General features: G+C 34.1%; 1 protein-coding gene across 4 annotated transcripts in view; it reads right to left on the bottom strand.

The window, feature by feature from the left end:
* Positions 1–22,487, bottom strand: part of HELZ (helicase with zinc finger) — a 268,358-nt gene that overhangs the window by 13,158 nt on the left and 232,713 nt on the right. For all 4 annotated transcript variants that reach the window (XM_074260562.1, XM_074260566.1, XM_074260564.1 and 1 more), the window contains one exon: positions 196–448. In XM_074260562.1, coding sequence (XP_074116663.1) covers positions 196–448 — 253 coding nt within the window. The remainder of the gene's footprint in view (positions 1–195; positions 449–22,487) is intronic.

Genomic DNA, 22,487 nt, shown 5'->3' with positions numbered 1-22,487 from the left:
TTATATTTATTCTATGTTCATCCCAGACATATGTCCAACTTAAGCAGATGCTTTATTTCTCTAAAGCATAACTTACCCCACTAGATACTGTCCAAAAATAGTGACTTAAAGCACTGGGAAAAGAGATAAAAAGAGAAGACTAGGAAAGCCTAGAAAATATGGAAGTCTAAGGAAAGCTGTAAAGTTTTGCCTTACCTAATAATTCTCTGGGCGGGGCTGTTCTGCTGGATCCATTGCACGGAATGTTCTGATGTGGAGCAGATGAAGTGGTATTTACCCACAACTCCGGTGATGAATAGTTGAAAGAAGATTGATTATTATGGTCCTGATGCTCTTTACCCTGAGCATGACTATCTTGAGGAGTGTTTAACTCTTCAGAACAAGGCGGTACTGAACTAGATGAAATTCTTCTTTGGTACAATGGCCTGCCTGGTCCTCGTGGTTCATACTGCATGAAGAAGGACATTTTATAAATTATTACAATGCATTTCCCTCTTTTTTTTTTTCTTTGATGTTCACTACTTTCTTTTCAGCACCCAAATTTTCTATGTGGCATGTCTTAAAAGATTTTGGAACATCTTGCATTAGGAAGCAATTCTTTTTTTTGGATATTTGATTTTTTAAAATAGTACTTTTTATTTTTCAAAATACATGAAAAGATAGTTTTCAACATTCACTCTTGCGAAAAAAACAAAAAACAAAAACAAATGCAAAAAAACCAAACCTTGTTCCATGTTTTGTGTTCCATAAGTTTCTCCCTCTTTCCCCATCTCCTCCCTCCCCTACACAAAAAGTAATCCAATATAGGCTAAACACATGCAATTCAGGAAGCAATTTTTAAAGAACATTGTTTTTCAGGAATAAAGGACTAAACCAAAGAAACGTTGGTAAAATAAAGTACTTAAGTTATCAAAATATATGGATTCTATCACAGGCACTTTAACTTTATAGGATTTTGTTATCTCAGTCGCATCATTTAACTTTTGAGACCATAGTTTACTCAGCTATAAAATGAAGGAACTGGATGTGGGAAGCTCTCTGACTTTTCCAGGACTAAAAATCTTATGAGTCTATGCAAAAGCAAAGAGCCCAAGAGTAAAGGAACATATTTGCACATTTATGTCCTAGGAACATTTCAACTTAATAAGAATAAAAGAACACATATACATGTTTACGTCCTGGAGACATTTCAATTCAATAAGAATAAAGGAACACACCTGCACATTTTGATCCTAGAGACATTTCCACTCAATAAGCCCAATCAATGGTTAAATCTTACTGATTCTCTCTCCATAAAATTTCACATTACTTTCTTTTCATTCAAATAGCCACTATCTTAGTTCACGCTCTCTTCATCTCTGACCTGAACTATTGACTCTTTTTCATATCTTAATTGAGCTCTCTGCCTCAATCTCTCTCTCTCTCTAATCCAATACACCTGCTAACATAACTCAGTCACTCTCCTGGTTCAATACTTTCAATGGAACCTTTTGTCCTCTATGATAAAATTTAAACTCTTCTGCCTGCTTTTTGAGGCTTATTGTACATCATTCTCATCATGCATTCTTTGGTTTTGACCTTGCTATTCTCACACACATTCTTATACCTAATGATGATCTGCCTTGATCTACCCTTGATGCTTGAAATGTACTCCTTCTTTACCTCCCCAGCTTTCTTCACAATTTAGCTCAAATGCTACCTCCTATATGAAGTCTTTTCTCTCCCTCTTCTCCAAAATTATTTTATATATATTTATATGTATATTTACATATTATTTTCTAGATAGAATGTAAAACACCTTGAGGACAGGGACTGTTTCAGTTTTGTCTTTGTGTTCTTAGCGCCTAGCACAATCCTAAGTGGTTTTTTGATGGTGGTTTCAATGGAATATGTATACACATGCATATATGTTTACATATACATATACACGAATATGTATGTGATAAATTTTACATATATACACATGAAACAAACATCAAAGTCAATAGGTGAAGAGAATTTCAAAAGATCATAAAATTAGATAAAAATCCTAAAATATTCAAAACATGCGCTTGTAATGAAGATCCCAATAACCTCTTTAATTTATTCCAGTGTGTTATCCTAATTTTATATTCTGCTGTGTATATATCTACTGTACTCAACAAATTTAATGTCACCTTTCCCTTACCCCCTCACCTCAATAAATTCCTGTGGCTAATATATTTTAGGATCAAACAAACTTTTGTATGTCAAATTTAAGTGTTGTACAACCTAAAATATCCTCATCTTACCAGTCTTCTTACCCCTTTACTCACACCCACACATACCCACATATTCCCTGAAATCCAGGGATTGTGCCCTCTTAGCTGCTATCCCCTGTACCAAACAATACATTTCCCAACTCTGGACATTTTCATAAGTTGTCATCATACCTGAAATTCTCTCTCCTCTCACCTCCAACTCTTGGCTTTGCTGATTTCCTTCAAGTGCTAGCTAAAATCCCACCTATTACAAGAAGCTTATAAATCCTCTTTCATGCTAACATCTTTCCTCTGTGGTTATCTCCCATTTATCCTGTACATAGTTTTTTTGTTTGTACATAGTTGTTTGCATGTTATATCCCCACAAACCATAACATCCTTGGAAGCAGGGGCTGTTTTTGTTTTTGTTTTGATTTTGCTGAGGCAATTGGACTTAAGTGACTTGCCCAGGGTCATACAGCTAGGGAATGTTAAGTGTCTGAGCCAAATCTGAACTCAGGTTCTCTTGACTTCAGGGCTGGTACTCTATCCATTACACCAACTAGTTGCCCTGCAAGGGCTGGGTTTTTTTGTTTGTTTGTTTGTTTGTTTGTTTTGTTTTTTGCCCTTGTATCCCCTGTGCTTAGCACAGGATCTGGCTATTATAAGAGGCACTTGATAAATACCCAACTTGAAGACTGACCAAGCTAACAAAATTCTCGATTTGAACTCAAACCTATTTTATGTTATCTGTTCCACACAGACACAGTTTTAATAAGTTTCTCACTAATAAAAAAAAGTTCATATATTTGAAGATATTACTTGTTTTCTTTTTCTTTGTCTTAAGCTTAATATTCCAGTTCCTCTAAAAGCCTATTGGAGAATCTATCTGCTATTCCTTTAATTCATTTGTTGCTTTAACCATTTCCTTCTCAAATAACTCCATTTCTGAGGGGGGTGACATGAACTAGTAAACAGAGTACTCCAATAAAGAGCTGACTAATCCATGTTTGGGGGTTAGATTATTTCTTGAATCTTATACATACATTTTAACAAATCATAGAATCATGTTGACTTTCTCCCAATCAATAACACAAAAAGTCCACACTACTGAATTAAATTCAGTTTGTGGTCCACCATGATACCCAAAACTTTTTCTTTTATACATATGCCTAGCCAAAACTCCATCATTATTTATTTGTTATTCTTTTGTCTATAAATATTTATTTTATAGAGAAGTGAGGGACTAAAAGCACATATTCTGTCAGGAAAGGTTGCTTTATTGATTTAAATTTTTCTTTCTTACAAAGAAGACAAGACAGGAAGGGATATATTAGGTGAAAAAATCATAATAAATAGAAATTACCAATTAAGGAAAAATATAAATGAAACAGCACTAATAGCAAACAAGAAAAGAGGGAGGGCAATGAATAAAAAGTGGGTCTCAGTTTTAGGAAGATCTGGGTTCAAGTCTTACCTCTGACAAATATTGCTGTGTGATCCTGGATAACTATCAGTGCACCAGGGCAACTAACCCAGTAAATTGCTAAGAAGATATGATCCTACATTGGCAGAGGAATTTTTTTCATTCAGAATCCCCTAGGCAATTGAATAATACAACAGACAGCATTGTTTCTCAAATTAAGAAACCATGAATTAAAAACTAAACCCCTAACATTTGCTACTTATGTGACATTGGGAAATATCCTTAAATCTGTCTGCCTCAGTTTCCTCATCTGTAACATGGGAATAAAGCAGCATCTATCTCACAGATTTATGAGAATAAAATGAGATATTTATAAAGATCTTAACAAAGTTTAAAATGCTATATAAATGCTATTATCATTATTATTATCACTGTTACTATAGAAATCATAGACCTGATCCAAAAAGGGCAAACAAATAAATATGCCACTCTGAACAACTCCCTGATTTTATCCTGCTTTATATGATATTTTCTCTCAAAGTCTTCATTCTTCTTGAGAATCAACTCTCTTAATTTAATTTTAAATTAACATATTCTTAATTCTTTTGCCTAGGTCATTAACAAAATTATTGAATTTCCTGAAATAGTGTGACCCAATTCAAAGATAATCATAAAATGATTAAGCCCTAGGAAATTTCTGAGATAATATGTAATATACAGCATATACACACCCCTAAAATAAATATCAAGGTTTTGCTTTTTATCATCAATATTAAAAAATATGTATTAGGTACTACGCTATCATTGCTTACTAAAGATTCATGTGATAAAATCTACCTATGGATACCAGAAAATAAATACTTATTCTTTTACTGAGGGCAGTTTATAAAAATTTCAAAATTCAAAGAAACAAATATAAAGTATCTCAATTTAGTGTCAACAAGCAAATACCAACTTTTTTTGTGATTCCTAGTCAAATATACCCACTGCTTCTCAAGTCCTTTATAGAAAGAAAATATTTTAGATAAAAAAGTAAATGAAGGCTGATATAAGAACAGGTAACAATGTTAACCAACTACGGCATAAAAAATGCAATACATCTAAACTAAAAGACGATATATTCAGACAATAGGAAAACTGGTGATATATAACAGGTTCATAAAAGAAGGTCCCTAATAATGAAAATATTGACAAAGTTAAGGGCTTCAATGAAGCATGAAATTTCATTTCAAAAAATGTCCTGTGAATTGCTTTCATCTTCCAAGTTGTTGTTATTGTTGGTTTTATGTAATATGCATAATAATGGCCAACATGATGCCTTAAAGCAAGGGTTCTTCACTTTTTTGTGTGTCATTAACTTTGCTAGCTTGGTCTAATCAAATCAAATAAAAAAGCATTTATTAAGCTCACCAACCCTTATATTAAGCATTAGGATACAAAGAAAGGCAATGTCTGATGAAAACTATGAATCTCTTTTCAAGACAATCTTTTTCTTTTCTTTTCTTTTTTAATTAATTTTATAATTATAAATTTTTGACAGTATATATGCATGAATAATTTTTTTATAACATTATCCCTTGTATTCATTTTTCCAAATTACCCCCCCCCACTCCCTCCCCCCGATGACAGGCAATCCCATACATTTTACATGTGTTACAATAAAACCTAGATACAATATATGTGTGTAAATACCATTTTCTTGTTGCACATTAAGTATTAGATTCCGAAGGTGTAAGTAACCTGGGTAGATAGACAGTAGTGCTAACAATTTACATTCACTTCCCAGTGTTCCTTCTCTGGGTGTAGTTGTTTCAGTCCATCATTGATCAGCTGGAAGTGAGTTGGATCTTCTTTATGTTGAAGATATCCACTTCCATCAGAATACACAGGACAATCTTTTTCAATGCAAAATACATTTTTAAATGAATTCATGGACCACAGGCTAAGAAGCCGTGCTTTAAATTTTCAGTAACTAGACAGATATGACATTGAAAGTTAGAAAAAAAAAGTCAAAGTACAGTTTAGATGCTATAAAGAGGCATGAAGAAATGCATATTTGGGGAGAAATAATTCTTGAGAGTAATTCCATAGAGAAGCTGCATTCTGCCAGCCTAATCAGCATATTTTCATCACCTCTCCAATGGTGAAAAATTTATCACCTCTACTACAATAGCCTCCTAATTGGTTTCTGTTTCCAGTTCACACAAATGACCTTCTTAAAGTACAAGTCTGACTAGATCCCTCCCCTGCTCAAGAAACTCCAATGACCCTAAGATAAAATATGAATTCTCTTTAGTAAAGCCTCTCACATTGTGACTCCAAGTTGCCTTTCCCTCATTCATTCTTCCTTTCAGTAAACTGTTTATATTATTTTCACCTTACATTTTATTTCCCTTTTCTATAGTGCTTTTCTTTTAGCATGCATGAAATGTTATCCCTTGCTAATTTCATCTCTCGTATTATTAGTTTCTTTCGAGGATCAACCTAAAGGTTAAAACCTACAACTATATCTACATGTATAGGAGATTTTCTCACTGAAAACTATATGGTGGCTACTTTGTTTATAGCTTACATTAGCCTCCCTTAGAATAGTCTGTTTTTTTCCAAATGGAATGTATGCTCATTGAGGAAAGAGTCTTTTTCTGTGTCTTTGTATCCCTAAGCACATAGTAGACACTTAATAAATGCTTATTCAATGAATACAAAATAATGTAACATTTACATGTATTTTCTCATAATTAGCTTAATATATTATTTTTTTTTAATTCATAGAATCACAGATCCCATAGATAAAGGGAAAGCTAGAATCCTTAGATGAAGCATATCCAGATTAAGTACTGTATCTTTTCTTCATTACTTCAAATATCTGTGCCATCCCTGCTTCTCCAATATAGATTGGGACCCCTTTGTTGTTAGTCAGTTACATGTATGATTTACTACAGAAATAGAAATTAAATCCTCCAGATACTGATTTAATTTCCTTTTCAGGATTAATCAAAGGACAGAACTATGACTAGACTCTACCTCTTTAATATTGTTGTTCTTAAAACCAGAAAATATCTTACTCTCTTTTATTTATTTTTTTTGAAAAGTGAAGGGTATTCTTTTTTAATATTTTTTGAGAGAGGGAAGGGGGAGGCAATAGGGGCTAAGAGACTTGCCCAGGGTCAAACAGCTAGGAAATGTTTGTTAAGTGTCTGAGGTCACATTTGAACTCAGGTCTTCCTGAGAGCCTATGCTCCATCCACTGTGCTACCTAACTGCTGCTCCAAGGTAGTTTTTTTTAAAGAAAAGAATATTTTTCATACAGGAATCACATTTGTTTCAACTTCAAAATGCATGTTTTAAGGTTTTATGTAGTGCTGTAATTGTTACCACAACTCTGACATTAATTGTGATATGTCAAATATGCCTATCATTGAATAAAAATAATTCACAAATATCACAGTAATTGTTATCTAAATCTTTAAAGATGCAAGGAAGAAATCTTTAGTCATTTCAAACATTAAGACTTTACAGCTGAAATTTAATAATGATGACCTATGGGCCAGAGATGGAGAGTTAAATGACAAGAAAAATTATCTTTTACCATAACAATAAAAAATGTTCAATATTAACTGCACTGACTATGTGTTATGGGTAATTATAGCCTGTAATAGCAGCAGCTATGGATTTTCTTAACAGAATATAAAAACCAATGTAAAATTACATAATTACATTAACTAACAGTTCAATAAAACTCCCTTCACCCTTTCCAAAACTATAGCTTATTTTCATATTTTGTTCAAGATAAAACATTCTTGAAAAAAATAATATCTGATGGCATTATTACTTTTTAAAATTTAAACAGAACTTGGAAAAAAAATTATTTGATTTATCCACATGTGGAAGTGCTTAAAATTTATGAAGAAAACTGTTTTCAAGAAACCTGAAGAAAAGGGGGAAAAGCATCATTTAAATAAGAGGTAATAGAATATAGTATAAACTACCACTATTTTCATCATGAATGAATAAATTATATTAGAGAGGAAATATGCCAGGTTCATTGTTATGGTATTTTGAACTATTGCAAACCTAAATGAACTTATTCTCCTTGAAATATAAAATAGTTCTGTTCTTAAAGACTAACATTCTCTAAAAAGCATCCCTTAAAAAGAAAAATTGTCAGTTTTGATAATTCAAAAGAAGTTCACAGATCTATCCATAGCTATTTAAAATTTATCTCTAAAGAACAATAATTAAGTTCCCCCCCCCAAAAAAAATTGGGTTTTGTCAATTTGATGGCGGGAATTTTAAACTTTATTTTTAAAGTACTTTAAATAACAAAGCATTGACTATGTTTATATTATATTTCATTTTCCACTATTCAAATCTCTAATGTAATTTAGAAATCAAGATCTTGAATAATTTTGAAAAGTGTTAAGATTTCTATGATTAGTTTTCTGATTAGAAAAAGTAATTTGGAAATAAATAGTTTCCACTAAAGATATATTTACATACAAGAATATGGTACAAAGGATGCAATATTACAGGCAAAATCAGTATAATGTTCACATTTATTATGGGTTCTAGTTTGCCCAGGGTCAAACAGCTAGGAAATGTTTGTTAAGTGTCTGAGGCCACATTTGAACTCAGGTCTTCCTGAGAGCCTATGCTCCATCCACTGTGCTACTTTATATTGTGTGTGACTTTATACAAATCTCTTCTTTGGAATACAGTTTTCCCACCAATAAAACAAAGAGACTGGATTAGATGATCTCTTTAAATACCCTCTGGTTCTAAATTCTTTGATCTTCTGATCTCTTTCAACTACAAATTTCTATGATTTTCCATGATCTACAATCAAAAGTTTTCCCAACTAGGATAATCTTTTTATATACAGAGGTGTCCCTGCAAAGAAGAGGCTCCCATTTAAAAGAATGTGTGCAAGAAGTAGATACCCATCAATTGAGGAGTGGCAAAAAAAAAAAAAAAAAAAAGAGTTATAGTATATGAGAGCAATGAAATATTATTATTCTATAAAAAATGATGAAACAGCTTGATTTTAGAAAAGCCTAGAAAGATTTACATGAACTGATGCTAAGTGAAACAAGCAGAACCAGGAAAATATTATACATAACAATAAGACTATGTAAGGAACTATAATAAAGTTGGTTCTTTTCAACAATTCAGCACTCCAAAGCAATTTCAATAAACTTTGGTTGGAAAATGCCATTGGCATTGAGAAATACAATTATGGAGAATGAATATGAATCTACACATAGTGTTTTCACTCCTTTTTTTCCCTGGCTTTTTTTCCCCCTCATGGTTTTTCCCTTTTGTTATGATTTCTCTCTCTCTCAACATGATCCATATGGAAAATGCAAAAACTGTATATACATGCATAACCCAAAATAAATAAATAAATAGATGAAATTTTTGAAAAAAATACATGCAAGGAAAAGGTAACTCAAGAAAAAAGTAACTTACAGCTTCTTTTGGATAGAAGTCCTTTCTGTCTTTTTGAAATCTTCACAAAATTCTCTTGAGGTACTGCATTATACTGGACTCCAGGAGTTAGTGCCTTTATAGAATACATAGCTACAATTCTACCTGAAGAAGTCACACTTCCTGAAATTAATTTTCCTGATTGTATCCAGTTTGTCTTTTCTCAGATTCTAGCTGAAAGCATTGTCTGTTACAGCTTATTATCAGTAATAAGCATGGTCTATGTTATAACATGTTCATATGATATGATCATGAGTAAGAGGGTCACACTAAAGAATCATTCCTACCATTTCTGCACCAACTGTCTTCTGGTATAAGTATAAAGAATCTGCCTTCTCAAGATGCTCTTGAAGCTTGAACATCTTGATATTAGAATCTTTTCTATATGTATAGACCCAAGGTGTGTATAATTCTTTCACTCAATCCCAATATATTTTCCTGAATAATATTATCTGATTTCATCTAATGATTCAAAGCATTTCAATTCTCCCAAACTGACTAAAGATTTATTTGCACTTAATTTATATCTTTGATAAGTAAAAGTATCTAGCAACTGACTGAGTTTTCATCTCTGATGGGCAGATTTTATACATCAAAAAGTTATTCTCATTTTCCCTTAATGAATAAATTAGAGCATGGACTAGCCTATTAAATTATATTAATTGAGGGAAAGAGTTATAAGATGGGAAGCCCTTCTTACAAAAGTCAACAGTATTCATTTCAGAAGATCTACTAATCTAACTACACAATAAATTGGATGTAGGCTCTAACTTTAGGCTCACATTTTTTTGTTTGTTTGTTTTTTTCCCAAATTGCTAACCCTTTTCTTTTCAATAGTCCTTTTCTGGGGCAGAGTCAAGATAAGAGAATAAGATGAAGCATTAGAGTCTACCTCTCTCCTCATTAACTTCTCCTATGCAAACTCAGGATGGAGGAACAGGTATCATCTGGTAACTGTCACCCATTACCTAGTTTGAAATCAGGAATCAAGGGAAAGAAGAGAGTTTATAACCAGTGGGACACACTCTGCAATGAGAATAGAACAATGGTAATTTGTGTGGAAAGGTAGGATTCCAGGAGCAGATTATAGGGATTCAATTTCTCTAAACTAGGAGAGTCTTCCAAAGAGCAGTTGCAATAGTTTGGGAACTCCCAACCTGAAACAAGTTGATAAATTCAAAGCTAGTCAGATTCTTGCAGAGTTCAGACTAGGAGGTAAGTGAATGACAGATTAACCTTGAGATCACATCATTATGGGGGCATTTAAAGCTTCTAGGCCCTCACATGGAATTGTCAAAGCAGCAAAAAAAATCTTTAAAAAAAAGAAGCTTAGGCCAGATATCCCTCCCAAAGGACTAGCAGAGGCTATCACTAAAAAAAAAAAAAAAAAAAAAAAAAAATCAAATTCAAAAGGTAGAAGAATCAGCAAAGTAAAAAAACAAAAACAAAAACAAAAAAAACCAAAAAACAACCCTGATCATAAAGAACTACTATAACAACAGGGAAACTCAGATAAAATATATTAGAAAGTTACATTAGATTATCTACAAGTCACAGAGAGGCAATGATTTTCTTTTAGAAATCATAAAATCAAAACCCTAGACATATAGCCAAAATCTAGAGCTCCTAGGTTAAGAAAAAAATTCTTCAGATAGCTGAATGGATTCAAATCCCAATTATGGATCCTATAAGATTTAGCAGCACCACTAAAAGGAACAAAGAGCTTGGAATAAATTATTCCAGAAGGCATAAGATCTAAGCTTACAACTCAGAATAATTTACCAGAAAAACTTAGTAGATTCCTACAAAAAAAAAAAATGAATTTTTAATGATATTGAGAATTGCTAGGGTATGGGACTCTGCCAAGAGGGAGTACAGAGACCACTTCAACCTTTGGTGCACAGTAAGTTTTCTGCCATGTTGCAGAAATGTCCTTGTAGAGCAAGATAACCCATGGGAATGGATTCGGTCTGAGAGTCACAGCCAATTGCTCATAAGCAGGGATGCCTTAACAGGGCCTCTCACCTGTGAGCAGATTGCTAGATTGCTGGATTGGCTCTCCTCCCATTGGCAGATATGCATTTGCAAAGCCCACAAGCTGCTTCTCTGAATGATGATAGGGGGTTGTCTACTGTTCTCTTCCTGATCATGCTTGCAAAAAAGTATATCAACAAGGCTTTACGGCACAAAAGTGCCATATTGTCTATGTGTCTCCCACCTCATTCATCTCGCCTCTGAGATCAAAGGGCTCATATATGCTGAGCTCTTAAGACAGCCACAACAGAAAATATTCTTCTGAAGAAAAGAACTAAGTAGAAAATCTAAAGAACAAACATAAGATAAACATGAGTAAGAAATCATAAGGGACTGAGTAAGATTAGAATGTTTACATCCTTACATAGGAAAAAAGATACATATAAGACCCTCAGAATTTTATCATCAGCAGGAGTTACAGAGGGAGTCTAAACCGAGGATTTTAGTGTGATTCTGTTGTGTTCAGACTATCTTAAAAGAAAAATAGAATGTGTAGGGAAGAGGAATGCATTGGGAGAAGAGAGGAGTGGTAGAATAGGAGACATTGTCTCCCATAAATACGGTGCATAAAAAGAAGCTAATACAACAAAGAGGGAATAGTTGCAGGGGAGGGGTTAATGATACTTGAACCTTCCTCATATTGACTGGTTAAAAACATAAACATACATAAACACATAGTTGGATATACACATTACCCAATAGAAAAATATGAAAGGGATTAAGGAAAAAGAGGAAAAATTAGAGAGAAGACAGGTTAAAAGAAACATTAGTCAGAAGCAAAACATTCTTTTAAAGAGAGGGGATTAAAAAAAATAAAGATAAAAGGGTAGAAGATAAAAAATATTCAAGACTCACAACTGTGAATGAGATATTATATAATGAAAGAAGATAACAGAATGTTTTAGAAATCAGAATCCAACAATATGTTGGTTTCATGAAACACACTTGAAATATAAAGCTATACTCAAAGTTAAAATAAGAGTGGAATAGAATCCAATACACTATTAGGCCTGAAGTAAAAAAGGAAGATGATCTAAGCAATAGCAAAAACAAAAATAGGTTTTTTAATTAAAAAAACACAAACTGGGAAACTAACATTTTGCTAAAAGGCACCATAGACAGTGAATTAATATCAAATCTAAGCATAGATGCACCAAATAGCATAGTATCTAAATTGTTGAAAGAAAAGTTTGATGAATTATAAGAAGAAAAAACAGTAAAAATATAGCAGTAGATATCAATTCTGGCCTTTGAAACCATGATATATCAATTCAAAACATAAACAAAAAAGCAGTTAATGACCTGAATAGACATTGAGAAAATTACAACAAATCTCTGGAGAACATTGAATAAGAATAGAAAGACATATACCTTTTTCTAAGCTGTTCACAAAAATAACCATGTATTTACGACACAAAAATCTCACAAATGAAGAAAAGCAATATTAAAAGTATTTTTAAGTGATCATAATATGATAAAAAATTACATTCAAAAAAGGGCTTTTGAACAGTTAGATGGCACAATGATTAGAATCAGAAGAGTCTGAGTTTAAATCTGGCCTCAGATCCTGGGCAAGTCACTTAAATCCAAATGCCTTGGGAACAAAACAAACAAAAAGAGCCTTTAAGATAAAGATTAAAAATTAACTGTAAGCAAAAAAAGTAAAAAAATAAAAAAATCTAAAATTAAAGAACAGATGGGTCAAAGATCAAATTCTAGAAAAAAAATTTTCATTAAAGATAATGAAAATGATGAGACAATATACAAAAATATGTGGAATTCAGCCATAGCAATTATCAGAGAAAATTTTAGTTCTATACTCTTTTATTGATAAAAGCAAAAATCAGATCAATAAACTGGGCACACAATTAAAAAGAAATACCAACAAATTAAACCTCCCTAATAAATCTCAAAATAGAAATCCTGAAAATTAAGAGATTGACAAAAATGAAAATAAAGATTACTGAGTAAACAAAATTAAAAGCAGTTTTTAAAACAAAATAAATAAGCCATTAGCAAATTTGATTCAGAGAAAGAGGAAAACAAAATTATCAATATGAAAAAAAAAAAAAAAGACAAATTCAGACACAATAAGGAAGAAATAAAGCAATGTATTTGTCCAATTATTTGGTAATAAAATTGATTAATTAAATGAAATGGGTGAATATTTGCAAATATAAATTGTTCAGATTAACAAAAAAGGAAATAGAATGTGTACATAACCTTATCTTAGAAAACAAAATTAAGCAAGGTACAAATAAACTCCCAAAACAAAACAAAACAAAACAAAACAAAACAAAAAAAAACAACCGGAGGATCAGACAGATTTGCAAGTAAATTTTACCAACCATTTAAAGAAAAATTATTTCTAATACTATACAAACTATTTGGGGAAAAAAATTAGATTATAAGAAAGATTTGACCAAATTCATTCTGCGAAACAAATATGGTCTTGATACCTAAACCAGAGGGAGTCAAAACAGAGAAAAATATTAACTAATTTCCCAAATGAATTGATCAAAAATGAATGGAAAATTTTATATTTCTTCAAAAGACAAATTATAAATTAACTAAGCTGGGATCAGGTTCTTATTTTTCCCTGTCTTTCCTCACTGGCAAATAGTTCCCAGTATATGGGGAAGGGGAGCAGGTCTGGGAAGGTGTGGAATGGACTAATTCAACTCTTATTTCTTATACTTTGAAAGCACATGTCTCAAAGTCAGTAAAAGAAATGCTTTCTTTAAATTTGAATCTATAGGTTGCATCAGGGAAATTATATAGTGCCCCTTATGTCTGTGCTCAGAGCCTTCATTTTCACCTCTCCATATAGTGAGAGTGACTGCCCGCTTCTCATGAGAATTGAATAAACTTTCTCCTTACACCTTGAAGGACCTCTGAGACTTATTGGTGAATTGCTTATCATACAGTTTGGAGGCTTGTTTGGGATCATGTGGTCATGGGGGGGAGGTCACCAGGCTCTCAGAACTTGGCAAAGGGCGCTCTGCCTAATTCTAATTTTGGCAGTTTGTTATGGTTTGAGAGTCCTTGCCCTTCTTTGAGCAAAAGCAACCTGGAAATAGAGGAACTCTGTCTAAGATGAAAGCACATCTGCAGCTGAAAATCCGATCAGTGAAAGAAGTTGTACCCTTGAATCTGAGGGCACTAGATTCATAAAAGGGGTCAAGATTCCAGTAAGCAATTCTGTGTATAGAAATGGTAAGTTCAATCTTAGAATCTGAGGACACTAGATTCCTGAAAGGATCAGAAGAGTTCATTTGAGTGACTGAAAAAGAGGGGCTAAAAGCAAACTCTTTAATTGAAACTTGAATCTAAGCATACCTGATTCTGAGAATCTCTGTGCAATGGCATTTTCCCACTCCAAACAGAAATTTTCTACTGCAGACAGGCAAATAGAGTACCAATAGACAGTCCCTTGGGAAATAGATTAAGCAATTGGGATAAACTACCAAAATATAAAGGCAAAAGCAAAAAGAATTAATGTCACTTTAAATATTTTATTTATACAGAAAGAATGTTGAGACAGGATGCTCTGAAGGAATGGGATCGTAGACATCCCCCAGTGGAGGGAATATTTCCCACTGTCCAAAAATTCCTCCAACTGGTTCCCAATGGGACCATCATATCTTATCTCACAGGCAACACCTACAGGATTTGAGAGAACTAATTGTTACAGGAGTCAGAAATGCAGTACTCAGAAGACAGAATCTTAAGAGAGCCTTTTCAGTGACACAAGGAAAAGGTGGAATCTCCTGCAGAATATTTGAATAAACTAAAAGAAAATGTGAGGAAATATTCTGGTCTGGATCCAGGTGATGCAGAAACTGAAGCAACTTTGAAATTATATTTTGTAACAAACGACTAGCCCGGCATTAGTAGAAAGTTGCAGACGTTAGAGGGGTGGAATCATAAATCACTTGCTAGAGGAAGCAACTAAACTAAACTCAAGTTTATACCAAAGAGATGAGGATGAGAAAGAGAAACAGAAGGCTAGGATTCTAATGCAAGCTGTAAGAGATGTACATGGTATAGGAGACAAAGAGAAGCATGGACAAAGGAATAGGTTCCGACCACTGAGCTGCAGCTGAGTCTCTCTGCTGATAAGGGCCCTTCAAGGAAAAGAACTTTCAAGGACAGGACTAAGGAAAGCAGAGCCTCGATCAAATGTTGGCAATGCCAGGCAGAAGGGCACATCCTGCGAAAGTGTCCACAAAGAGAGAGGGAACAGCAAATATGCTTCCTCATAGAAGTAGGTGAAGATTAGGGAAATCAAGGGTTCTTCAGCACCCACCTGGAACCCTTAGTAAATTTAAGAGTGGGGCCAAAAGATGAGCAACAATGTTTCCTCATAGACATGGGAGCTGCTTGGATCTCAATCATACAGCTCCCTCTTGGGATTAATTATCTGAAGAAACATTGATTATTTCAGGAGTAAAAGGAGAAAGTTTTCTAGTCCCCATCACCAAAAAATGTAAAATCAGAATGGGGGTTCAGGAAATATTCTGTGAAGTACTTCTGGTTCCCAAAGCTGGAATGAATTTACTGGGAAGGGATTTAATTACTTGTCTAGGAATAGCCTTGATACCAAAAGGGGTAAATATATGTCCCAGAAAAATGTCAAAGCTCCGAGAGGTGGAATAGAAATCTTCCCAGATGTCTGGACAAATTTGATAACCCAGGTAAAGTTGATATTACCCCTATAAAAATTACCCTTTGAGACCCAAAGGAGGTGGTAAAAATTGGCAATATCCTATTTCTAATGAAGGTCGAGTGAGGTTGAAACCTGTCATACAGGAGCTCCTGAAGAATACTTATTGAGCCCTGCATTTCACCTTTCAATATCTCATCCTACCAGTCCGAATAAAAGATGGCACATTTAGATTAGTACAAGATCTAAGAGAAATTAATAAAATAGTCTTCCCTTCTCATCCTGTTGTACCAAACCCATCTACTAGCCTGGGAAAGATCCCCAGTTGCAGTAAATGGTTTAGTGTGCTAGATCTTAAAGATGCTTTCTGGAGCTGCCCCTTAGAGGAGAAGAGCAGAAAGATTTTTGCATTTGAATGGGAGGCCCTCCATACTTATAGGAAGGAGCAGTTTCAATGGTGCATTCTCCCACAGGGCTACACAGAATCCCCAAATTTGTTTGGCCAGGTATTGGAAAAATTCCTAGAAAACTTCAATCCAATTACAGGAACTAAAATATTACAATGTATAGATGATTTGTTTATTAATGGGGATAAGAGGGAAAACACCAGTAAAAGTACTATTAACTTAATGAACTTCTAGGGGAAATCCGGATTAAGAGTTTCAAAGGAAAAACTTCAATTTGTGGAGAGGGAAGTTAAATATTCAGGGTATCTGATCAGTGAAGGGAGTAAGAAATTGGATCTGGCTAGAATCAAGAGTATCATACATACTCCATTACCAAATACTAATAAGGAGCTGAGGAAGTTTCTGGGCTTAGTAGGATACTGTAGAGCCTGGATCAACTCCTATACTTCTATCACTAAGCCTCTATATCAATATTTGTGGGAATAGAGTCCCGATTGTATCAATTGGGACTCTGAGGGAGCACACAGTTTTTGAAAAACAGACAAATGCTTATGTCACCCCCCCCCCTTCTAGCTCTCCCAATATTAGAAAAACCCTGTGAATCAGGCTGATGGTGGGATTGAATTAAGGGTTCTGGCCCAGATAAAAGGAGGCCAAAGGAGACCTGTGGTTTTTCTATCTAAGTTATTATATCCTGTAGCAAGGAGTTGGCCCACAAGTATACAGGCAGTTGCAGCCATAGCTGCTCTAGTGGAAGAAAGTAGAAAACTCACTTTAGGAGGAAGTCTCATTGTTAGTGTTCCCATTAGATTAGAACTATACTAAATCAGAAGGTAGGCAGGTAGCTGACTGATTCCAGGATTGTGAAATATGAGGCTATATTATTAGACAGGAATGATTTGGTGGTATCCCAAGATCATAACTTAAATCCAGCATCATTCCTGACTTCAAACCCAAATTATATCCCAGATAGAGAACATTGCTGTATGGAAGAGTCCCCATTGCCAGGAGGGCTTAATTGGTTCATTGATGGATCATCTAGAGTAGTAAATGGGAAGAAAAAGAATGGATTTGCAATTATTGATGGGGATATGATCTCTGTTGTGAGATCTGGAGGGGTACCAGCCACCTGGTCAGCACAGACCTGTGAGCTATATACACTCAAACAGGCCTTAAGATTACTAAACCAAAAGGATGGAAACATTTATATGGATTCCAAATACACATAGGGAGTGATTCATATATTTGGAAAAATTTGGGAGAGAGCATTAGTGAATAGTAAAGGGAGAGAACTAGCACATTATATACATTAATCTGAGAGATACTGGAGAGCATACTAAAACCCAAGAATATAATATAATACATGTGAGGATACCGGACAGTAACTCTTTTGAAGCTCAAGGCAACTAATTAGCAGATGGAGAAGCAGGAGAGGTTGAGGGGAGGAATGAAAATCCAGCTATGTTTGCACTGATTCCAATACTTCCCCCTAGTCTGCTGTCTCCTACCTTCCCAGAGGAAGAAACTGAAAAAGCTCTGTCCCTTATAGCACTTGAATGGACAGATGGACTTTGGTTCTACCAGATGGCAGAGAGGTACTGACCAAAGCAGGCATGAGACAGGACCTACAAAACTTACACCAAGGGAGTCACTGGGATGTTCAGAACCTATGCAAACTCCTGGGTCATATATCTTGGCCCGTCAAATGGTGGATAGTTATCTGGTTTGTATTAGGACAAACAAGGCTGCTCAGCACTATGCACCTCAAGGTGGCCGGCTGCCTGGTATAAGATCTCTTCAGAGCATACAGGTGGACTTTACTGAACTTTCCCCTGTAGGAGCTCTCAAATATCTGCTGATTATAGTGGACTTCCTGGGTAGAGGCCTTTTTCTTGTCCAAAGTAGCTATCTCAACATTGATCAGACTTTATTAGAGCAAATCATCCCTAGATATGGAATAGTGGAGAGGACAGACTCGGAGCAGGAAACTCATTTCACAATCAAGATTCTGACTTAGTCAAAGCACTAGAAATCACTTGGGATTTTCATACCCCCAGCACCCTCCATTCTCTAGCAAGGTTGAACAGATGAATCAGGGAATCAAAAGACAATTAACTAAATCGGCAATGAAAACCCACTTACCATGGACTAAATGTCTGCCTCTGGCTTTAAAAAGAATCAGAACCAAACCTTGACAGGCTACTGGGTCATCACCTTATGAGCTATTACATGGCCATTCCTTCCTCACTCCTTCTCTCTCCACAACAAACCTGGGATCCTATATTTGATACCAAAGATTTATTACTAAGAAGGTATTTTAGGACCTTAATAGTTCACCTACAAGAACTATAAAAGAAAGGGTTGATTTCCTAAACTCCCACTTTGGGTTTTCCCACATACAAATTCCAAGTTGGAGAGTGGGTAAAAAAATTTGGATAAAAGTATGGAAAGAAGAAAAATTAACCCCAGGCTGGGATGGCCCCTTTCAGGTTTTACTGATTTCAGACATAGCCATCAGCACCCAGGAAAGTGGTTGGACTCACCACATTCTTGTAAAAGGACCTGCTCCTCCCCTGCCAAAATAACTATAGTCAAGTAATCTTAGTGATTTATAGAGGCAGGTGGTATAATGGAGAAGAGTTGTAAATTGGAATCATAAAGACCAAGTTTCAAATTTTATCTCCAGCATTTTCTGACCTGGTGACCCCATAATCAATTAACTTCTTTTTATTTGTAAAAAACAGAAATTACCAAGTAATCAACAAACGTTTTTAAATGCTTATTCTGCGCTAGTCCCTGGCTTAAGGGCAGGGTATGAGAGGGGGAAAACAGGTATGTATGTATGTATGTATGTATGTGTGTGTGTATGTATATATATATATATATATATATATATATATATATATATATATATATATATACACACACACACACACACACACACACACATATATATACATATAAAATACATTCAAAGGAGATATAAGACAATAGATTTTTAAGTTGAAGTCTCAGGGTAGGTTACTATCTCCAGGTTCTAGGGTACTTTGGGAGTAGTACTCCTAACCCTAGAGCTCAAAAGTTCCCACTAGTGAGCTTAACTCACTAGTGAGCATGATAAGCTCAAAGCAAAAGCAATTATTTAGATGGCATAAAAGCAGTATCAACAAAACATTTCTCTCATAAACTTGGTTCTTTTGTTACTAAAAAGTTCTGCATTTGGGCAGAGTGGGCACAAACTTGGTAGAGAAGCACGTGGTTGAGAAAGGTAACTAATTTCTAAAATCACTGGACTAGAGCAATAGGGGATGAGGAATCTGCAACATAAATAACTGTAAATAAAGCTCTTTTCAACTGCCAGTGAGAGTCTTATTTCTTGGGAAAATAAGAAATAAGCTCTCCCCTGGCTTCAACTGTTCCACTGACTGTTCTGTGTCTATTGAGTGTTTATCTCCCAATTTCCAAGGACTCATGATGAAAAATGCTTTCTACCTTGAGAGAGAGAATTGATAAGTGCAAATTGAAGCATTTTTTTTTTACTTTATGTTTCATGCTTTTTATTATTTTAGGGTTTTCTTTTAATTTGCAACAGAACTAATATGGAAATGTTTTACATGACTACATACATGTAATTGGGTTCACATATAGCTTGCTTTCTCAAAGGAGGAGCAGGAGAGAAAAATTTAGAAATCAACAAAAAAATTTTTGATAAATGTTAAAAATAAATTATCTTTTTTCTTTTCTTTTCTTTTCTTTTTTTTTTTAAAGAGAGAGTATATGTGTTTTTATTCCTCAATGGATAAAGTATCTCCTACGGAGTAAAAAAGTTCTATTGCCAAGGTCAGCAGGAAATACAGGTATGTGTTACACTGCAAAAACCAGCTCGTAGCATCAAATGACAATATAATTTAGAGGATCTCTTTCTAAAGACATGAAGAGCACCCCTTTAGCTATTGGAGATGCCCTTTAATTTCATCGGGGATTACTTCAAACTTTCTAAAGAAATAGCAACTCTTTATACATTACACTCTGTATTTTGTTACTAATTCCTTTATTTCCCAATTATATCTATCTTTCTATTTAGCTTAAGACCTCATTATCTGGTCAGTTATTTGAATGTCTTTAATGTAGCACCTGCAGTTTTAAGGAACTACTAGAGTAGCCCAAAACTTCCTTTCTTGTTTTCTTTGGCTTTTTCTTTACTTCCCAAGTTTCAGTTGTTTCAGCACTGTAAACTTGGACTTAGAAACTGCTACTTTTTCTATCAGTGAACAGAATAATTAAACAGTTTTGGGTGTATAATCTTCAAATCTTCACTTCTTACAAATATTCACTGCTAAAGGACTTTTCTAAAATATCAGAGTTTTTTTTCTTCTTTCAGAGGCAGCTAGGTGGCACAGTAGCTAGAGTGCTGAGCCTTAGAATCAAGAAGGCTTTCCTTGAAATATAGCCTAAGACACTTAGCTGCATGATCTTGGACAGGTCATTCTCTCTTAGCTTTATTTTCCTCAATGATAATATGAGAGCTTCTTCTTTATAAGGTGGTTTTGAAGATCAAATGAGATATTTGTAGGCACTTAACACAATGCTTAGTACATGGTAAGTACTATATAAATGTGTATTCCCTTCCCCTTCTTATGAATCTGACAGCCCTTTAGTTGCTTAGTTTGATCTCCAGGTAACTAAGCTGTTCATGTACATATATATACATATACATATACATATACATATACATATACATATACATATACATATACATATACATATACATAAATATATTTTATAAGTAATAAATGTTATAAGCATCTCATAACTAAATAATTTTTATTTTCATACTGCATATGCAAAATACAAATAAAAGTGATACTAATGTAGGCATGGACAGCTAGGTGAAGTATTAGATAGAATAAGGTAAGGAGTGGGAGTGGGAGAGGGGAGCCCTTAGAGTCAGGAAGAGCTCAATTCCAATCTCAGCAATGCCCCTTACTAGATATGTGACCCTGAACAAGTCAATTAGCCACTATGCCTCAATTTTCTCATCTGAAATATGGGGGGGAGAAGGAGAGATGATGTGGGAGAAGAGAGGACATGCATTTAGCAAAAGACAAAAAAACCACTCAGATATAGGGGGGAAAAAAACTACCTTTCAAGGTTGTTGTGAGAACAAAATAAGATGTTTGTAAAGTACTTTAAAAACGTTAAGAACAATATAAATGCTAGCGATTATCACTTTTGTTATTATTAACTGGATACACACACATATGTTATGAATGAAATCATTAAGGGACAAATCATGAATTAGTATTTTCTGCATATTTCTATTATAAAAGATCATCATCTGAGAAGCAGCATTGGAGCAGTGGCTAGTGAGAATTCCTAGAAGTTTAGAAACTCTGGATTTCAAGTCCTGTCTCTATGACATATTGGTTGTATGGTAGGAAAATTACCAAATTTTTCAAGGGACTCATTCTCTAACACTAGAAAGAGCTGCAGAATAGATGCAAAGCTATATTTAGACAGGGGGCTTTCACTGGGAATTCTCTAAATTAGTGAAGTCACATGTAAACAAAACCATAACAAAAAAATCACCTGTCTGTTTAAGAATTTATGATTACAGATATTAGCACACTAAGATATTTATTAAAGCCACTTTGTTGTGGCTTTAACAGAGAACAACCTTTTGATATATAGAATTATTATATTAATAGTATAATAATTATTAATAAAAGAATAGGTAGAAATTTAAATCTAGTTATTATTAATATGCTTAACCAAAGCAAAACATCTTTCTTGAATAAATAAAAATCTCAGCAATAAACCAGTAGATACCAAAAAGTGCAACCAGAACCATAATTCATTAATTTGCTAATCACTCCTGCTGTATCTTTGCTGATTTAATACTATCATCCATATAGTTACACAGTAAATATCTGATATTAAGAAATTAGTCTTCCAGTATATAGTTATCAAAATTAGTAGCTAAAATCTCACTATTTCTCATGGCAGATCATGTAGAATATAAAATTTATCTGAAATGTTCTGTTTCCAATTTTCACTGTGAAACATTTTACAGAAAACACATAGGAAAATCTTCCTAGAGCTATTAGACAAAGACTGCAAAAAAGAATAGAAGATTTTAAGAAGGTTAAAGGTATGCAACAAGATCAAAAATTTCAAAGACCTTACATAATGAACAATTGTTCATCCCTGGGATAGCAGTAAAAATTGATTTATTCCAGATAGACAAG

The sequence above is a fragment of the Sminthopsis crassicaudata genome, chromosome 4, assembly GCF_048593235.1.
Source record: "Sminthopsis crassicaudata isolate SCR6 chromosome 4, ASM4859323v1, whole genome shotgun sequence".
Taxonomy (NCBI): Eukaryota; Metazoa; Chordata; class Mammalia; order Dasyuromorphia; family Dasyuridae; genus Sminthopsis; species Sminthopsis crassicaudata.
This window is presented reverse-complemented; position numbering and strand designations above follow the sequence as displayed.